General features: G+C 41.4%; 1 protein-coding gene across 2 annotated transcripts in view; it reads left to right on the top strand.

Moving 5' to 3' along the window:
* Positions 1 to 20,203, top strand: part of NECAB2 (N-terminal EF-hand calcium binding protein 2) — a 186,756-nt gene that overhangs the window by 79,251 nt on the left and 87,302 nt on the right. For both annotated transcript variants that reach the window (XM_087971738.1, XM_087971737.1), the window contains one exon: positions 16,204 to 16,301. In XM_087971738.1, the coding sequence (XP_087827864.1) occupies positions 16,204 to 16,301 (98 nt within the window). The remainder of the gene's footprint in view (positions 1 to 16,203; positions 16,302 to 20,203) is intronic.

The following is a 20,203-nucleotide window of genomic DNA, read 5'->3' as shown; positions in this document are numbered from 1 at the left end:
AGTCCCTTGGACTGCAAGGCGATCAAACCGGTCAGTCCTGGAGGAGATCAACCCTCACTGCTCTTTAGAAGGCCAGATCCTGAAGAGGAAACTCAAATACTTTGGCCACCTAATGGACTACAAGGTGATCAAATGGGTCAGTCCTGGAGGAGATCAATCCTCACTGCTCTTTAGAAGGCCAGATCCTGAAGAGGAAACTCAAATACTTTGGCCACCTAATGGACTACAAGGTGATCAAATGGGTCAGTCCTGGAGGAGATCAATCCTCACTGCTCTTTAGAAGGCCAGATCCTGAAGAGGAAACTCAAATACTTTGGCCACCTAATGGACTGCAAGGCGAGCCAACCGGTCAGTCCTGGAGGAGATCAACCCTCACTGCTCTTTAGAAGGCCAGATCCTGAAGAGGAAACTCAAATACTTTGGCCACCTAATGGACTACAAGGTGATCAAACCAGTCAGTCCTGGAGGAAATCAACTCTCACTGCTCTTTAGAAGGCAAGATCCTGAAGAGGAAACCCAAATACTTTGGCCACCTAATGGACTGCAAAGCGAGCCAACCGGTCAGTCCTGGAGGAGATCAACCCTCACTGCTCTTTAGAAGGCCAGATCCTGAAGAGGAAACTCTAATACTTTGGCCACCTAATGGACTGCAAGGTGATCAAATGGGTCAGTCCTGGAGGATGTCAATCCTCACTGCTCTTTAGAAGGCCAGATCCTGAAGAGGAAACTCAAATACTTTGGCCACCTAATGGAGTACAAGGTGATCAAATGGGTCAGTCCTGGAGGATGTCAATCCTCACTGCTCTTTAGAAGGCCAGATCCTGAAGAGGAAACTCAAATACTTTGGCCACCTAATGGACTGCAAGGCGAGCCAACCGGTCAGTCCTGGAGGTGATCAACCCTCACTGCTCTTTAGAAGGCCAGATCCTGAAGAGGAAACTCAAATACTTTGGCCACCTGATGAGAAGGAAGGACTCGCTGGAGAAGAGCCTAATACTGGGAAAGATTGAGGGTGAAAGAAGTTACTTCCAGTTTTTGGCAAAACTGCATCCAACCGCTTCATTCTCTTAATACCTGCTGCAAATAAAAGGTCATAAAATTGAGAAAGAGGAAGAAGGGGGGACAACAGAGCAGTTTTCCTCAACCTTGGCAACTTTAGGATGTGTAGACTTCAACCGGATGAGGAATTCTGGGAGCTACAGAAGAGAATCTCTGTAGCTCAGGGTTGAACTATGGAGTCATTGGCACCCTCTGAGCTTTCACACAGAAAACCACCTTTTCGGCATTTCACGCCGAAAGTCTGAACAAAAACAATCAAGCTCAGAGAGCACCAAGGACTCCATAATTCTAGGAGTTGAAGTCCTCACGTCTTACAGTTGCCAGCGATAAGAAACACTGGATTAGAGAAATGAGGGTTTAGATAGGATCAAAGGCTACAGGAATGAACAAAATTATTGCTAGAGGCAGATCAAGATGGAGGAATGTTTATCTGAATTGTCAGCTGGAATTAAGCCTGATTTGACAGCACTATCTCTAGAATGCTTCAGCGGTTAAAGATAACGAGATTGTCTGCTGGAAAGCTGACATCTTTGGTTTGAGACTGTGTGATGGGATGAGCTCCCAATACTTGCTCCAGTTCCTGCCCACCTAGCAGTTTGAAAGCATGCAAAGGCGAGTAGATAAATAGGTACCACTTTGGCAGGAAGGGTTCCATGTGCTTCGGTGTATAGTCATGCCGGCCACGTGACCACAGAAGTGCCTCCGGACAAAACTGACTCCCTCAGCCAAAAAACAGAAATGAGCGCCACCCCACAAGTCAGACCCGGCTAAAAAGGGGAAATGTTTCACCTTTATCTACCTTTACAAGGTAGAATTGGTAGCAGGAGAACTAACAGCCCACACCAAAGAGATATTATGCTTGGAACAAGCCTTCCCAGTTTGCAAGGCCAGCTGTCGTAGCTGCATGTCATGCGGTCAAAAGCAGTGAAGCATCTCACGAGCTTGCAAACCAGAGAGCATAAATCTCAGGTGGGGATATATATAAGGTTAAAGTTTTGGGGGTTTGGGGAAGAAACTACAGAATCAGGTAGAGTATTCCAGGCATTGACCCCTCTGTTTGCTGAAGTCGTATTTCCTGCAATCAAGTTTGGTAAGATTAACCTTGAGTTTGTATCTATTGTTTGCTCTTGTGTTGTTATGGTTGAAGCTGAAGTATTCATTGACAGGTAGGACATTGCAATGTATGATTTTATATACTATACTTAGATCGGTCTGAAGGCGGCGTAGGTCTAGGTTTTCTAGGTCTAGAATTTCTCTGAGGGTCCCGTGGTTTTCCCCACCCAAATTAAAAGTCAAACTTCCTTCCTGTGGTCCACATGCCTGTCACATGGTCCAATCTGGTCACAGCCCCAACCCCAGTTGGTTCCAGTCCGTGCTTCCCCAGCACCTGGTAAAAACATCCTTGGTTCCCAGGAGAAAGAATTTTATTTTGGCTACAAGTCCCCAGTAATCTCTACCTCCCCGGCTCCCGTTCCCACAGTTCTAACCAGCAAGCTGTGGCAGTCTTGAAGATGCTTCAAAATGGCTCCAGGGTTGACAGAGAAAAGTATGCAAGTCTGTAAGCGTTGTAAGGAGAATAGCAGTTAGGATGCTGTCGGTTGACAAGCAGCAAGCCTGCATTCGAGTGCTGCTGTGGGAATGGGTAAGCTCCCATTCTTCACTCCAGCTCCTGCCAGGGATATGAAAAGAGCCTGGGTGTTCCCTGGGCAACGGTGATGTCACCAGCCAATCCTTTCAAGCATGAAGCACCTCAAGTGCTTCCGAAGCATCTCAGTGCTTCTGACATGAGTGCAGTACAATGCAAGGATTCTCCGTTAATTATCTCTCAACTAGGCTGAGATGCAAAATTTTAATTGCTTTGCTTTGGTAAGCCTGTGGCTTCCTTCTGTGGCTTTATATAAAAAGCAAAATTAGCTTTTGAAAATATTATACAGGTAGTCCTTGACTTATTTAGTGACTGAAGTTACAACACACTGAAAAAAGTGACTAACCACCTGTCATGCCCCTGGTGGAGACTGAGGGAGAGGAGGAACAGCCAACAGGGAGTGAAGGTGTGGCTCCGGAGGTTGTGGAGGAGGCTGGGGAAGGGCAGAGTCCGGCTGGGCAGTCAGAGGAGGACCCAGGCCGATCCCTTATCCATCCTAGGGCACGCAGGGAGGAGAGGATAAGGGAGAGACGTGGTCTACTCAGGAGGAGAGGGCCTTGAACCTCTTCATGGGCTGCAGCTGTGACAACTGAATAAGAAGTTGGACATGCCTACAGGCGAACGCTGTAAACAAAGTGTGTTTTATTCCTGGATGAGATTTATCTTGTTTGGCATTCTTCCAACGGATTATACCTGGTTATCTTCTTGAAGTTTGTAATTAATTATCCTGGTCTGTCGTGGAACTTTCTTCAGTGCGGTTTGTTTTTGGTTTTTTTTAATTGCTTCGTTATCTGCTCTTTGAGTTTGGACTGTATTTCTTTCGTTTGGAATGTTATTTTGGAAAGAGTTTAATCTCCAACTGTGAACAGTTGAACAGTGATGCCAAGTTGAAGGCATTAAAGGACCTCTATTTACGTTTTGGTTTTTGTTACATTTGTGGGACACTCCGGGTCATCACACTACCATTTTTCACACTTCCAACCACTGTAGCATCCCCATGGTCATGTAATCGAAATTCAGATGATTGGCAACTGGCATGTATTGTAAACTGTATATTTATATACATTTACATATATGAGCCACAGTGGCGCAGTGGTTAGAGTGCAGTACTGCAGGCTATTTCTGCTGACTGCTGGCTGACTGCAATTTGGCAATCAACCAATTTGTCTCACCAGGCTCATGGTTAACTGAGCTCTTCATCCTTCCAAGGTGGGTAAAATGAAGACCCAGATTGTTGGGGGCAAGAGGCTGACTCTGTAAATTGCTTAGAGAGGGCTGGAAAGCACTGTGAAGTGTTATATAAGTCTGAGCTATTGTCCTTCTATCCATCCATCCATGATGAGCAATGGCTAGAATGCAGTATTGCAGGCTGACTCTTCCCACTGCCAGGAGTTCAATCCTGACTGGCCCCAGGTAGACTCACCATTCCATCCTTCCAAGGTGGATAAAATGAGGACCTAGATTGTTGGGGGTAACAGGTGGACTCTGTAAACTGCTCAGAGTGGACTAGAAGCACTGTGAAGCAGTATATAAGTCTAAGTGCCATTGCTATTTGGTGTGTCAAATTGACATGATGGTGAAGTTGTTGCTGTCAACCTTGAAGTTGAACCTGGCTGAGGCTATCTTGAAGGCTTCAGGGTTGCCACAAGGCAGAAGAAGGGACAGGGAGGGTGGAAATAGTTAGATGGGGTTTGTAGCCAAAACAATAAAGTTTTCCTTTGTGGAATCAAGGACATTCTGACAGGTGGCTGGCCAGGGGAGGAGTGAAGTAACCAAGCAACCGGCCAGTACTTTGATTGGACAGCATGACCAGTGACCTGGGGAAAAGGGCAAACTTTTGTCTTTTAATTAGGTGAAAGCTGCAGGAAATTCCAGAGTCGGCTTTCATCGGTTGTGCCAATACGTTACATACGTTAAAACACTCCACATCAAATATATTAAAACAATGCTTTAATGTTTGATACGTTTGAGGGTGAGAAGCATAATAGCTGCCATACAGAGAATGCAAGTGATGCTATGTATGTCATGATCTCATTTGCAAGATGACATCATGACATGCATAATCATGCACGAGTAATGCAAGTATCATGGGTAGGATAGAAATTTGAATAAATAAATAAGTAAAGAAATGAATGAATAAGTAAATAAATATCATATCTTGTACCAGGTGCCTATAGGATTTGTGATAGAAAATATTAATTAAGGCACAAATTGTAAAATAATGAACTTTTAAATATCTTGACCAGTTATAATGGAGAGAGGGAGGGGTTTCTGTGCTAGGAGATAAATTAAAGGAAATTAAAATATGGGAGACACAAATTTCACAGGCAACAATCTTTGTTATGATGTTACATCCCAATATTGTTGCCTGTAGCAACAAATCATTGTGTGTTTATCTTCCTTCCAAGTCTCAATTACATCATAGCCATTGTCAGTCTAAAAATAAAGCTGATAAGAGAAAACCTTTGCCTGTCTCAGATTTTATATAGTGTCTTTCTCACCCACCCTCTCTGGAGAATTAGCTTTCGGTATTCTATATTTAAAAATGCTGATAATTCAGTTATAAAACAAAAACAAAACCCTAACTCAAAGAACCCCCAAATAAAACAGATGATTAAACTATTTGGTTTTGTAAGATGCATCTTGAAACCTTCTGGAATCACAATTCGGATACTGTTAAAAAAAATCCCTTTTCCTGTTGCATACAGGATCTTAGAGGCACTGGCAAAACAATGATTGATTGCATTCCAATGTTCTGGCCAACTAATGATCAAGAGAAATGAGTGGGAGATCAGAAAGGCATTCAAGATGGGCTGGTCTTAGATCTCTTGTGGGCACAAATGGACTTCTGGCCTATGACTAGTTTGACCCCTCCCTCAGGCTCAGCCTGGTCATCCCCTACAATAGCAGATGAATTTAAGGATAGTGTAGCAAGTGCATTTAATTTTTGGTCTCCCATCATTTGTTCATTTATCCAGAATTATGGAAGTTGTCATTTAATACATCCAGCTTGGAAATGATGGATGTGTATTTCACAAATCAGAAAGAAGATAATGGTGCTTTTAGAATTTCTAAAAAACTGATCAAGGAGAGATTCAATCTAGAAATAAGAAGGGATTTTCTGACAGTGAGAGCAATCAACCCATGGAACAGAAGTGGCCTTCAGAAGTTGTGGGATACTGGAATCTTTCAAGAAGAGCCTGGACTGCCATCTGTCAGAAATGGTGTAGGGTCTCCTGCTTGGGCAGGGGGTTGGACTAGATGACCTACAAGATCCCTTCCAACTCTGTTATTCTGTATTTCTTTAGCCTCAATACCTTTTCCCCATATCGTATTCAACAAAGCTTTGGGCCAAAGTCCATTTAACAACAAAACTCAAAACCATAATGATTTTCCATTAAATTAATCATCAACTTGCTAGAATTAATTATCAGCTTCTAAGTCTTCTCTTAGACTTCAAACAATATCTTGCAAATCATTCTGATTAATCACTTGTATCAGTAGGGCATCAACCTAACTCATCTTTTTGAAACTCAACTGTCTGAAACAAATCACTTTCTCTTAGAAAATGGTCTGATCTGTTAACTTATTATTGTATACTGAATTCTAAAATCAGCTTAAAAGATCTTGGCTACAGAGATTTTGCCATCTGGTAACTACCACAAATCACAAAACAGGGACATTATTTATTTTAATTGCTTGATTCTAATGCCAATCTGCCCAAGTGCAGAACTCTTGGTCTAGAAGAAAAAGTAAAGAATTATTGGCCTTTAAATGCTGCAATGCAGGTCCTATCATCCCTGAGCATTGATTATGTAGCTGAAGTAGTGAGACTTCACATCCCGAGAAACCTCATTTCCTCAGTCCAAAGCCAATAGCATGTTTTCTTACTTCAACTTTTTCCACGATAATATTTGGAGGAAAAATAAATCTCCTGGAGTTATGTCAAATTTCCTCTCATGCGGCTTCTATAGTCAACCTCTGTTAGACCAAACTGTAATATGGCCAATTTCCAAGAACTGTTTCAGGAAGGAGAATGTAAAATCAAAAAGGAAATTAGGCTTGTTAATGCTTTTTTTTTTCTTCTAAAGCAGTATTTCTCACCTTTAGGAAGTTTAAGATGTGTGGATTTCAACTCCCAGAATACTTTTAAGATGTGTGGACTTGAAGTCTGCACATCTTAAAATTGCCAAGATTGAGAAATAACTCTTCAAAAGTTTGCGACAAGGCAGTCTAAATTTCAGCACCACGGACAGTTCCGGATGCACTTCAATATTCTCCTCTGTTGCCTTTTAATTTCTCCAAAAGTTTTGTTTTCCTATTACAGAAGCTTCTGCCTTTCTTCATCTTTCTTGGGTATACTTAAGACTTTTGCTCAATTCTCTCAATGTTTTTGAACTTCCTGTAAAGGCTCAAAGGATTTATGAATTTCTATGAGTGCGAGAACTTTAATTACAGCATATTTAAAAATATCTGATAGCGTATTTGTAATGCACATCAAAACCCAAACAAGCAGGACTTATGGACACTAAACAGTCCTGCTTGATTTCTTTTTTTTTTTTGTATTTTTTTTTTATTCATAAACATTTTGAATACAGTGTATTGTCAGGGCATATCATTTCCAGAAAAGCAAAGAAAGAACAAAAAAGAATATTAACATATATACAAATAACAATAATAATACTGTAACAGAGTAGTTTTAACTAGATTTCTCTTTATATTAGCTTATTTGTAATTCTGTTGGTTGTATTGGCATATTTATAAGTATAAACCATCTTTATATTTAAGTCATACATAGCAATAATCTTTCTTCATCTAATTTCTACCTCTTATCTCTAGCCACTTGTAAAATCTATTCCATGTTAAGTAATACTCTGTGTCTTCTTTGTCCTTTATTTTTAATGTCAGTCTATCCATCTCTGCACAGTCTAATATTTTCCGAATTACATCCTCATCTGATGGAATGTTTTCATTTTTCCAATAGTGTGCACATACAATCTGCTGTCAATACATACAAAACTAGATATGTAGCCCCTTTATCATAGCCCTCCGGCATTATACCCAACAAAAATAGTTCTGGTTTCAGATCTACATGTTGCTTGATCATCTTTTCCAACCAATGTATGTATTTTTGTCCAATATTTTCTTGTTTTCGTGCAAGTCCACCACATATGATAATAAGTACCTGAGTACCTAAAAAAATAAGAAGAAGAAAATTTCACTAGTTAGAGTTTGCAGCCAGGTAGCCAACTAGTATTTTCTCATTTTTTTCTGGAACTATTTCTATTCTTCAGCAGGTAGTATCAAGTCTTCTGCTGTTATGGCTTGCTTCTTCAGCTTGTCATTTTGTTGAAGAATTTGATGAAGCAGTTCCTTCTTCTTTTGTGGTTTGAATCGTTCTGGCTAAGTAGGTTAGATTGATTGATTTAGGTATCGAACTACCTTTGCATACTTCAGCATTTCAACAACATTTTACCGGGGGAATAGAATTTGCTTGTGGAAAAACGAGGTTTGCAGCTTTCCAAAGTTTTTCCCATTCTTTATAACAACTGGATGAAGAGTTAAATCTGAAAAAGAACTTGAAGGTGAAATGACAAGCACATTGGGGCTGAGGATTTTACTTTTTTTTCTTCTTGGTTTTTTTTTAAGGACAGATGGATTGGAAGTTACTGAGCAAGACAGAGCTGTCAATCACAGGCAGCATTGGAAGCCTTATCGGTATAAAAGATTGTGTAAAAACACCAGGAAAGGGAGGTGAAAATAGACTTGCCGGAAAGTGAGTTGATAAAGAACTTATCTTTATCTCAGATCGAGTGCCAAGTGGATGGGATATTTGAGGAGGGGAAATGAACTTCATATGAGGGAGATGATGACCAAGCCAGCTAAATTTTTAAAAGCACTAAAATATAGGATTAACACACAATATACTTGTAACTCTAAAACAAAAATAAACAATAAAAGCAGCAGCTTGAATACAGAGCTCATAAACATCCAGGTAGCCATAGTGATAGCATTTAGACTTATATACTGCTTCGCAGCCCTCTCTAAGCGGTTTAGAGTCAGCCTCTTGCCCCCAACAATCTGGGTCCTCATTTTACCGACCTTGGAAGGTTGGAAGGCTGAGTCAACCTTGAGCTGGTCAGGATCAAACTCCAGGCTGTGGGCAGAGTTAGCCTGCAATACTGCACTCTAACCACTACACCAATAGCAATAGCAATAGCACTTAGACTTATATACCACCTCATAGTGCTTTACAGCCCCTCTGTGGTTTAAAGAGTCATCTTCTTGCCCCCAACAATCTGGGTCCTCATTTTACTGACTTCAGAAGAGTGGAAATTCTGAGTCAACTTTGACCTGGTCAGGTTCGAACTCCAGACAGTGAGCAAAGTTAGCCTGCAATACTGCACTCTAACCACTGGGGCACCATGGGTCTATGTATGAAAAGCAATATATGGATTCAATGATTAAAAATGCTTGGAACTTTACCTAATCCTCAAAAGTCATCAAAGATAGTACCAAGCACAGCTCACTTTGAAGAGGCCAGGAAGTTCAGCAAAAATGCCCCACTGAAAAAGGAATTTAAAGCTTTTGTGGTTCGCCGTCAGCAGGTGCGGATGGCTGAGGTCTCGGAGAGTGAGGACTCAGATGAGGGCCCGTGTGTGACACAGGGATGGGGCCAGGACCATCAGGGAGTGGAATGTTGCCTTTGGAGATTATGGAGGCTGGCAGCAGTGACGAAGAGGTTCCCGAGGAGCCTGTGCCCAGTGCGCATGCACGCAGGGCTGCTGGAAGGAAAGAGCAGCTGCAGCAGCACAGGCGACTTGGGAGTAAGGCTGCAAGGTGATGGCCCCTCCCTTAAGAGATAAAAGCCAGCCTGAGAGACCAGAGTTCTTTGCAGAAAGCAAACAAGTTTTTGCATTTCAAGCTTTGTGGACATTTGGTTTATCTTGGTTTGTGTTTGGAGATTTTTTGTTTGGAATATTTCTTGGCAACTTAATCTAGTGCTTTTGGCAGCCTTGCACAACCTTGGCAAGGCTCGTTCTTATTAGAGATAATTAGTCTTAATAGCCTTTTAACCACGAATGAAAGGAATTCGTAGATAAGCATTAAAAGGTTTTGCTGTTATTGCTGGAGTTGGCATTTCGCCCCCCCCCCCCGAGTCCTTCCAATTGGCAGTTAGAAAGTACAGAATTTCTTGTGTGTGTGTGTGTGTGTGTGTGTGTGTGTTTATAACAATTTTATTAATTTATGATATAACATACCTCTCCCCAAATGCAAAGGCAAAAAGAAGGAGAGATGGGGAAGGGAAAGGGGGAGAGAAAAGTGTGGAAGAGAAGGGGAAAAAAGAAAGAAAAGGCATTGTCTTCCGACTCCCTTTGATGCAGTAGAATGGGGTAATAACATCAAATCACAACTTTTTAGTTTAATATAGTAAACACTATATTTATCTAATCAATCAATCAAAATCAAGTGAGGTACTAATACCAATCTGTAAAGCCTTAGTAAGACCACACCTAGAATACTGCATCCAGTTTTGGACACCACACTATGAAAAAGATGTTGAGACTCTAGAAAAAGTGCAGAGAAGAGCAACCAGGATGATGAGGGGACTGGAGGCTAAAACATACAACGAACAGTTGCAGGAACTGGGCTTGGCTAGTCTAGTGAAGAGAAGGACCACGGGAGACATGATAGCGGTCTTCCAATATTTGAGGGGCTGCTACAGGGAGGAGGAAGAGGTCAAGCTATTCTCCAAAGCCCCCGAAGGTCAGACAAGGAATAATGGATGGAAACTGAACAAGGAGAAATTTAACCCGGAAACAAGGAGAAACTTTCTGACAATGAGAACAATCCACCAATGGAACAGAAGTTGCCCTTGGAAGTTGTGGGAGCACCATCACTTGAGACTTTCAAGAAGAGATTGGACTGCCATTTGTCAGAAATGGTGTAGGGTCTCCCACTTGGGCAGGAGGTTGGACTAGATGACCTACAAGGTCCCTTCCAACGCTGTTAATCTGTTAATTGGTAAAGCCCAAAATCAAAGGTTCATTTTTTTTCTACCTCAAGCACAGAGTCCAGAAGTGGTTTCCAGGTGTTTGTATTTGTTTTCCCTTGATCAAAGCAGTCAATTTAGCCATCTCTGCAGATAGAATGCACAGATTTTCTGAGTGCCGTCCAAGACTTATTGGTATGGCACGCACTGTGTCAGTAATCACTGGGATTATCACAACCTGTTTGTGCTGTTATCTTCCAACTTCTGAATACACTGTGACCTTCCCCTTGTCTTTGCCTTCTAGATTCTACTATCTCCCGGTATTACCATATCAATTAAACAAATATAACATTTAAAATGTTGCAAATTGAAATATTTATTGTACAATAAGCGTTTCTGCCTTAAACGGATTACTTACCTAGTGGTAATTGAATTATAAAGTTTACATTTATATTTTGCCAATATGGTGAACTCAAAATTTTGGGTGAAGCAATTCTAAATTTCTGTCATTTTTCCATAACCTGTCGAATGGCTTTGATTTTTAAAAAATCATTCTAACGTTATTCCCTTCTGATCCATAAGCCACATAGAGGTTGATATCCAAGGCTCAGGTGCAACTTGATATCTCTCTCTCTCTCCCTCCCTCCCTCCCTCCTTCCCCCACTCTCTCTCTCTCTTGATTAGATGATCCAGAATCATTTCAACACAATACCAAATGCAGATCGTATAAAGGGAATTATTCAATGGAGTGGAGTGGAGTGGAGTGGAGTGGAGTGGAGTGGAGTGGAGTGGAGTGGAGTGGAGAGTAGAGTAGAGTAGAGTAGAGTAGAGTAGAGTAGAGTAGAGTAGAATAGAATAGAATAGAATAGAATAGAATAGAATAGAATAGAATAGAATAGAATAGAATAGAATAGAATAGAAATTCTTTATTGGCCAAGTGTGATTGGACACACAAGGAATTTGTCTTGGTGCAAATGCTCTTGGTGTACATAAAAAGAAAAGATACATTCGTCAAGAGTCAAGAATCAAACCTGCTCAATAATGCATAGGGGCTGCAGATTTTTATTTTATTATTTTATTTTAAAGCCAAACTGCAATTACAGTCCTAGTATTAGGGATCCAAGATTCCTGAACACCCAACCACAGATAGTCCTTGACTTACAACAGTTTGTTTAGTGACCATCCAAAGTTACAAAAGCACTGCAAAAATGACTGTTTTTTCACAGTTATGACCTTTGAAGCATCCTCATGATCCTGTGATCAAAATTCAGATGCTTGGCAACTGGTTCATACTTATGACCGTAGCTGTGTCCCAGGGTCATGCGATCTCCATTTGTGACAAAGTCGATGGGGAAGCTAGATACAGATACAGATTAACGGAGTTGGAAGGGACCTTGTAGGTCATCTAGTCCACCCTTCTGCCCAAGCGGGAGACCCTACACCATTTCTGACAGATGGAAGTCCAGTCTCTTCTTGAAAGCCTCCAGATGGCGCTCCCACAACTTCCGAAGGCAACTTCTGTTCCATCGGTTGCTTGTTCTCACTGTCAGAAAATTCATCCTTATTTCTAGGTTGAATCTCTCCTTGTTCAGTTTCCATCCATTATTCCTTGTCTGACCTTCGGGTGTCTTGGAAAACAGCTTGACCCCTTCTTCCTCCCTGTGACAGCCTCTCAAATATTGGAAGACTGCCAGATTCACTCAACAACAGGGTTACTAACTTAATAACTGCAGTGATTCACTGCAGGCCAGAAACTATGCCCAGAAAGGTCCTAAAATGGGACAAAACTCACTTAACAAATGCTTTATTTAACAACAGGAATTTTGGACCCAGTTGTGGTCATAAGTTGTATATCTCCAGCAATATTGTGGCCAGCGTTCTCTGCACGAGTTTGTTTAATTAATTAAGTTTTTAAAAAAAAGAACAAGTTTCTGAGATCGTATCCACCGTAAATATTAAAATTTTAGCAGCTTGTTCTCTGACAAAGTCCTGGCATGTGATTTTTTGAAACCTCGGTTTGCAAAGACAGCAGGAATTGATTAAACACCTTCAGACACACATCCACGCATTCTTTCTGCTTAACTGGTTGTGGTTGCTTGGCAAATGTTCTAAATGTTGCCAGTTGCACAATGAATGCACCGGTTTGTATATCTCCAGCAATATTGTGGCAAGCGTTCTCTGCACAGGGAAGAGTTTACTGTTTAATTCATGAGTTTGTTAGCAGAGAGACACCCCTTTGTACCTGTCTGTGCCTATAGAACAGGGATAGGGCTGGAATTGTTATGCTGTACTCTTAACTTTCTTCTTCCTTCTGAATACCACTGGCGTGCACTGGAAAGGAATATATGCACATATTGTGCTGTAGAACTCCAGGTATCGTCTTGGCATGTTAGGTGAAATAGACCAACATTGCGGCAACTGTCAGGTGGGAGTGACAGGCAAACAGGTGAAACAAACAGATGAATTTAAGCATGAGCCAGCAGTGTGTTGTAGCTGCAAATAATAACAATAACAATAACAACAATAATAATAATAATAATAATAATAATAATAATAATAATAATAAATAATAATAATAAATAATAAATAATAATTAATAATGACAACGACAACGACAGAACGCATTCTTTCTGCTTAACTGGTTGTGAATTGCTTGGCATGAAATGTTCTACCTTCACCAGAAAGATCACATGAAGTGATAGTACTGCTTTACACCGCATGGGTGAAACCACACTTGGAGAATTATGTTGAATTCTGGTCACCGTGATATAAAAAGATGTTGAGTTTCTCGAAAGAGTGCAGAGAAGAGCAGCAAAGATGATTAGGGCAGGACTTCAAAAAAATTAGCAACAGATTCTCTGTCTGGTTGCTGGGTGGATGTGGCCATGGTGGGTGTGGCCTGGTCAGCCTCCTGCACCATGTCAGGGTGCGGGCGATGTTTTGCCCTCCCGGGTTCCGGAGGCTCTCTGGAAGCCAATAACTGGCCCATTTCCAGCCTTCCCGAACTCCCAGGAGACCCATTTTTCACCCTCCCTGAGCCTCTGCGTGCGCCTGCACTGACCTGCATCCAAAACAGGCCGTGTGTGTGTGTGGGGGGCTCCTGGGATGGGAGGGGCAGGATGGGCGGGGCCAGCCAGGAGTGGGATTTGGGGTTCTCCGAACTGCACAGAATCTTAGCTAGGGGGGTCTCCGGACCCCTGCGAACCCCTAGCAGCCCATCCCTGATTAGGGGACTGGAGGCTAAAACATACAATGAACAGTTGGGGGAACTGAAGCTATGAAACAGAAGGGTTAAAGGTGACATGATAGCACTCTTCCCATATTTTGAGGGGCTGTCACAGCGAGGGGGGGTCCATTTATTCTCCAAAGCACCAGAGGGCAGGACAAGAAGCAATGGATGGAAACTAATCAAGGAGAGAAGCAACCTGGAATTAAGGAGAAACTTCCTAAGAGTGGGGACAATCAAACAGTGGAACAGCTTTGCCTTCAGAAGTTGTGGGTGCTTCATCACTGGAGGTTTTTAAGAAGAGACTAGACAGCCACTTGTCTGGAATGGTATAGGGTCTCCTGCTTGAGCAGGGGGTTGGACTAGAAGACCTCTAAGGTCCTTTCCGACCCTGTTATTCTATGTCCTCAGCCTGTGCTTAAGGCTTCTAATGCAAGCCTAGATGTGATGACCAGTGTAACACTAATGTAACAAAATCCAAAACGTAAATAAATGTCCTTTAATGCCTCCAACTTGGCCCCACTGTTCAATAATTCTCAGTTGGAGATAAATCGTATTCAAAAAGAAAGCAATACAGCCCGAACTTAATGAGCAGATAGAGGTGAAATAAAAAAAACCCAAACAAACTACAATGAAGGAATTTTCACAGCGGACCAGGATAAGTAATTATCATCTGCAAGGAGATAACAAGGCACAATCTGTTGGAAGGACGCCAACCAAAATAAAGCACATTTTGCTTCTGGCAAGACTGTGCTTTAACCGTCTCTCTTATATACTATTCTCCCCAGCTGCAACCAATGAGGGAGATCATGGCCGCTTCCTCTCTCGTAAGCCAAGTTGTTGCCTTCTCCGTTCCTCCCTGCGTGTCCTAGGATGAAGATGGTATGGGCCTGGTTCTTCCTCTGACTGCTCAGTCAGCCTCTGCCCTTCCCCAGCCTCCTCCACAACCTCTGGAGCCACACCTCCACTCCCTGTCGGCTGTTCCTCCTCTCCCTCAGAGTCCGACTCTAACAAGGGCATGACACTAGATTTGCAAAATGTAGCAAAAATAATGGTTTCCTAACCCCATTTCAGTTAGACAGATGGTTTAGAGAGCACCCTTGTCCAAATAGTGTTTTATTTCTGAAGGTTCCTGGCCATTGCAATGGGATTTGGATCTTATCCTTTCCTGCAGAAGGATTAAATTTGTCCATTTCCCTTTTGAAGGCCAGCTCTGCACTGTGGTTCTTCTTCTCCTTTTTGTACTTGATCTGTTATATGATGTGGGAAGCGACTACAGCTGATGAAAATGAGGCATCTGAGTTTTTATGAGCGGCGAACAGCTGAAGTTCACCCTGGCTGAGTGCAGCTGGGCACTAGTTAGAGCCGTTCCTGTCTCTCCTTCCATCCTGCGTTCTGTTCAAACCGATATATGGCATTTTAATTAAGCCCCGGGAGGCTAATTAATCATCTGTCTCTGGAGGTTATTTATAAGGAGAGGACTGTAAGACATGCCAGTTTGCGGTTAGGAATATGCTGGTGGTGACATCCCCTACAAGATTTTATTTATTTCTTTTAAAAATAAATGCCAATTTTGTTAGAGTTTGCAGCAGACATTCAAATCCAGAAAGCACACACAGATTCAGCAGGATTCATTAACTTCTTTATGTACATAATAACGTATTAAGTAAAGTTTACAATACCAGCGTGGCAGAGAGTTACAGGCAAGAACCCAGGCGGAGGAGAGAACAGCAGAGAACAGTTTCAGTTTTGATTCAGAGTTGTGGACTAGTTTGCAGCTTCAGAGCTCAGAGCTTAATACAGAGCCACGCCCAAGCTCCTTCCAGTTTCAGTTTCCAAACAGTCCTCATTGGCTGACTTAGTTGCTATGCCTATTTATTGGCTGACCTTGTTACCATGTCTCTGCCAGTTCATGAATATTCTGACAAATTTTTCTGGTTGGCCAAGAGTTGATTAGACAGAATGGACACCTTCAGAAGAGGGGACTGATAGTATTCAAATTACAGGTAGTCCTTGACTTAGCCATAATGGAATCCAAAATTTATGTTGCTGAGTGAGAGATTTGTTGTGAGTTTTGCCCCCTTTTACGACTTGTCTTGCCAAGTTTGTTAAAGTGAATCCCTTTAAAGTGAAATTTTTGAAGCCCACCCCCGGTTACAACCCTCCCTAGGAGAAAATGCCAGCTTAAACTTTCAGAAGTAATCCTGATTCAACCTTGAAACCATCTTTGAAATGATCTGTTAATCTCCCCCCTCTTCCTTTTCTCTTCCCGGTCTCCAGATTACTTCGCTGAACACATGGGAGATTATGAAGATGTGTTGGCATCCCTGGAAACACTCAATCTCTCCATCCTGAAGGCCATGGACTACACAAAACGGGTGAGTTGTCCATAAATAGTTACAAACAATTTGTCCAACACTGGAAACTACCAGCTTGTGTCCAACAGAGAAAGGATTACCTTTTAGAACACAAAAACAAAATTGGCCTTAAGTAAATGTGCAATTAATCATAATTGTGCACCAACACAATCAAAAGAGGTAGCACTCTGATTAAAAACTCTCGGTAAACAAATAAATTAGCCCCTTACAAATCACTACAATTAAGCTGATGGAGTTTTTGTCTGCAATTCTAGGTTGTTAGAAAGGAAACCGCATTGAACTTGCTGATAATTGTTTTTTTCCAAAATGCATTCAGCTTGTGGAACGGGTTACGCTTTAGCAAGGTTGCGTTTTTCTCTCCCATTTGACATGCAAACAGCCTTGAAAAGAAGAGTTAGAATTCACCTTGGCATCTGAAGTCAGATTTCTGTTAAAGGATGAAAATGTCAAACAGAAAGTGGATTAATTTTCTTCAGCCCTGACTGTTGGTTTTTTTTCTCTGTGTTGATCTGTCCCAAATAAGAATACCGTGATTTTATTGAGTGAAAAGAACGGGAATGCAGTAAAGTCCAGGCTAACACACAATGCAGATTTTATTCTGATATGCCAGAATGCAGGTGGGTTTAGAATTAAAATCATGAAGGATGGCGACCATTGGGAAAAAAAATAGATTTTATACGGAAGTGTCATGCCCTGTAGGAGTCTGAATCCGAAGAAGAAGAAGAACAGCTGACAGGGAGTGGGAGGGTGGTTCCATTGGCTGTGGAGGAAACTGGGAAAGGGCAAAGTCAGGCTGGGCAAAGCAGGGGAGAGGTAGAACAAGGGAGAGGAGGTTCAGAGGAAGACCTAGACCCACCCCCTCTTTTTCCTAGGGCATGCAGGGAGGAATGGAGAAGGGAGCAACATGTGTTGTGGAGGAGAGGGCCCTGATTCCCTTCACAAAGTGCACCTGGGGAGGGAGTTTAAAGGAGAGGCAGTTTAGGAGGGGTGTTTGTCGGAAACAAACAATGAGTTTATCTCATGTTGGCTGCTGTTATGTGAGTTCCTAGCATTCTCCCAATGGTTTGATTTACTTCTGTGTTAATTCACTTCTGGAACTCCTTATTTTGCCCTGCCAGATTTATTACCTTATCTTGTCTTGCTGAATTCATAGTTTAAAGTTTTCTGTTTATGATGTTTTGGATTGGAATATCTGTAGTCAAAGGCTGTTGCAGGTTCCTGGGAGAGTTTTTCTCCAGACCGGAAGGTAACTGGAACATTGGGGGCAAAGTTGGAGCTAATAAAGAGACCCCTACTTATTATTCTGGCTGTGTTGCCTTTGTGCTATGCCCTGGGTCATCACAGGAAGCTTGATGTATGATGGGAAATTTAAAAAGTAATGCCTCAGTTTTGGACAGTGTTCTGAGCATAAAAAGTTTATTGCATGCAAAACGAGATAATAACAAAGGCAAATTATATTCTTTGGCTAGTCATTTCTGAAAAAATAGTTTCCAATTATGCCAAACAGCTGTTCTTAAACTTTGATCAATGCGTTGCTTTTTCTCTTTTCTCCTTGAAGAAATAAATTAATAAAGGGAAATGTGGATATTTTTTTTAATACAGCTCTGTGGGTTTTTTCTCTCCTTCACTAAACTGATCTACTAGAAAGAAATTCTCCCTTTTAAATGTTCTACTTTTACTTCTAATGCCGATGCGATGTTCCAGAAATGGCCTATTAGTTTTGTTTTATTAAAATCTTTGCTACACTCTTGTTTTATTTGTGAAAGTGCTTGTGCAACCGTTTTTAATTGGTGTTTATCCTTTGTACCCTGAAAAGACTGCCGATCATTCGTTTCTTTTAAGGAGGCATGTGACAATTATTTTCGGCGGGGAAGCTCATAAACGAGCCTTGGTAATTAGTGCTAAAGGATATAAGCTAAAGAAAGTGTAGCACTCTAATTACTTTCTTATTTCTTTTTTTAAACAAAGTTTTTATTTTTTACAACAAACATACAAAAAAACATAAAAGCATAAAACCCTCTTTCAATTATATACATACAGTGTGTCAGTTGGTTACAATCTTTTGTGCTAGCCTTTTTTTTTACCATTACTCACAAGTTGTATAAATTCTCACCTTATCAATCTAGCTTGTGCTTAAGTAATATCAATTATTAAACATTCATTTGACTAAACTATTTTTCCATCATTTTATACGAGATATTCTAATTTTCATTATGATTTAATCGTATACATTCATCCAATGGTTATATATTTTCTAATTACTTTCTTATTTAGCCAAATGGGAGGCGGAAGGATCCAGTTGGAAGGGGAAATCAAAACTGATGAAAACTATAAAAAAAAAAACCACAAGCCACTTATTTTGTAAAGAGGCTTCATTTTAGAAATGATTTCCCACCCCACCCACCTCTTGCTAATAATTTAATGTCAAAGTCGGTACGCTTGAGCTGTGTGTGAAATGAATCAATAAAATCAGGGGCATGAAATCAGAAAGCAGAGCTAAACCTGGTTTATACATTACATCGTTGATTGTTCCCTTGTTATCTTTTTTATCCCTGAAAGCTGCCCAGGGGGGCTGCAAACTCCAAAATCCCCATGCTGGCTGGGGAATTCTGGGCGTTGAAGTCCACAAGTCCTAAAGTGACAAAGGTGATACACAGCTTTGGACTGCGTGGTCCTTGTGGAATTGCACCATCCCAGCATTTCTGCAGGATCCGATCTGAGTTGGTCACCGGAACCAAAGGTTTATTAAGAGAGAGAAAATGAGATGAGATGAGATAACCTTTATTGCCACGTATGTTTTTTTCTGTGAATACACTGGCATATATTAAAAAAATGAAACTCTGATGCCCGCTCTCAAAAGAATATATGTGTGTATATGTGTGTATACACACACACACAAACACACACACACACAAAACCCCATACCTGCACATAAAGGTAAGGTTCCCCTCCCACATCCGTGCTAGTTGTTTCCACCTCTAGAGGGCAGTGCTCATCTCCGTTACAAACCGAAGAACCAGCGCTGTCCGAAGACGTCTCCGTGGTCATGTGGCCGGCAGGACTAAATGCTGAAGGTGCACAGAAAGCTGTTACCTTCCCACCAAGGGGGTCCCTATTTTTCTACTTGTATTTTTTACGTGCTTTTGAACTGCTAAGTTGGCAGAAGCTGGGACAAGGAACGGGGGCTCACTCTATCACGCGGCACTAGGGATTCGAACCGCCGACCTGCCAACCTTTCTGATCGACAAGCTCAGCGTCTTAGCCTTTGAGCCACCGTGTATACACATGCTATGTACATGTGTATACCTTCACATACATATACACTATAGATACATACACATACATGCACATACATACATCATACATACACATGCATATACATACATCATACATAAATACATATGTACACACACAAACACACACACACACACACACACAGAATGGCAGATTCCATTTAGAACAGGGGTGCCAACCTTTTGGACCTCAGGGACCACCAAACTCATAATTTTAGATCCCAGGGACCACTAACTGGTTCTGTGGGCGTGGCCTAATTTGTGGGTGTGGCTTGGTGGTCATGTGACTGGTTGGGCATGGCAAAATGTATGTAAATATTATAAATATTTATATAAATATTGATTTTTTTTATTAAAAAGAGCAACTTTTGCCCAAAATCAGGCAAAGCAGGCAGGCAGATTGAGTTGCTAACAAAATGACAGAATCATTGAGTGATCTATCTATCTGCCATCGGCTAGCTCAGTCTGTCACATAAAATTTGCTAGCAAGCAAACTCACAAAATTAACTCACAACACACCATGCATGTAAATATTGAATTTTTTTTATAAAAAAGAGCAACTTTTACCCAAAATCAGGCAAAGCAGGCAGATTGAGTTGCTCACAGAAT

This window comes from Notechis scutatus, chromosome 9 (genome assembly GCF_049901735.1).
Source record: "Notechis scutatus isolate UNSWTSFEM ecotype Mainland chromosome 9, rNotScu1.2, whole genome shotgun sequence".
Classification (NCBI taxonomy): Eukaryota; Metazoa; Chordata; class Lepidosauria; order Squamata; family Elapidae; genus Notechis; species Notechis scutatus.
This window is presented reverse-complemented; position numbering and strand designations above follow the sequence as displayed.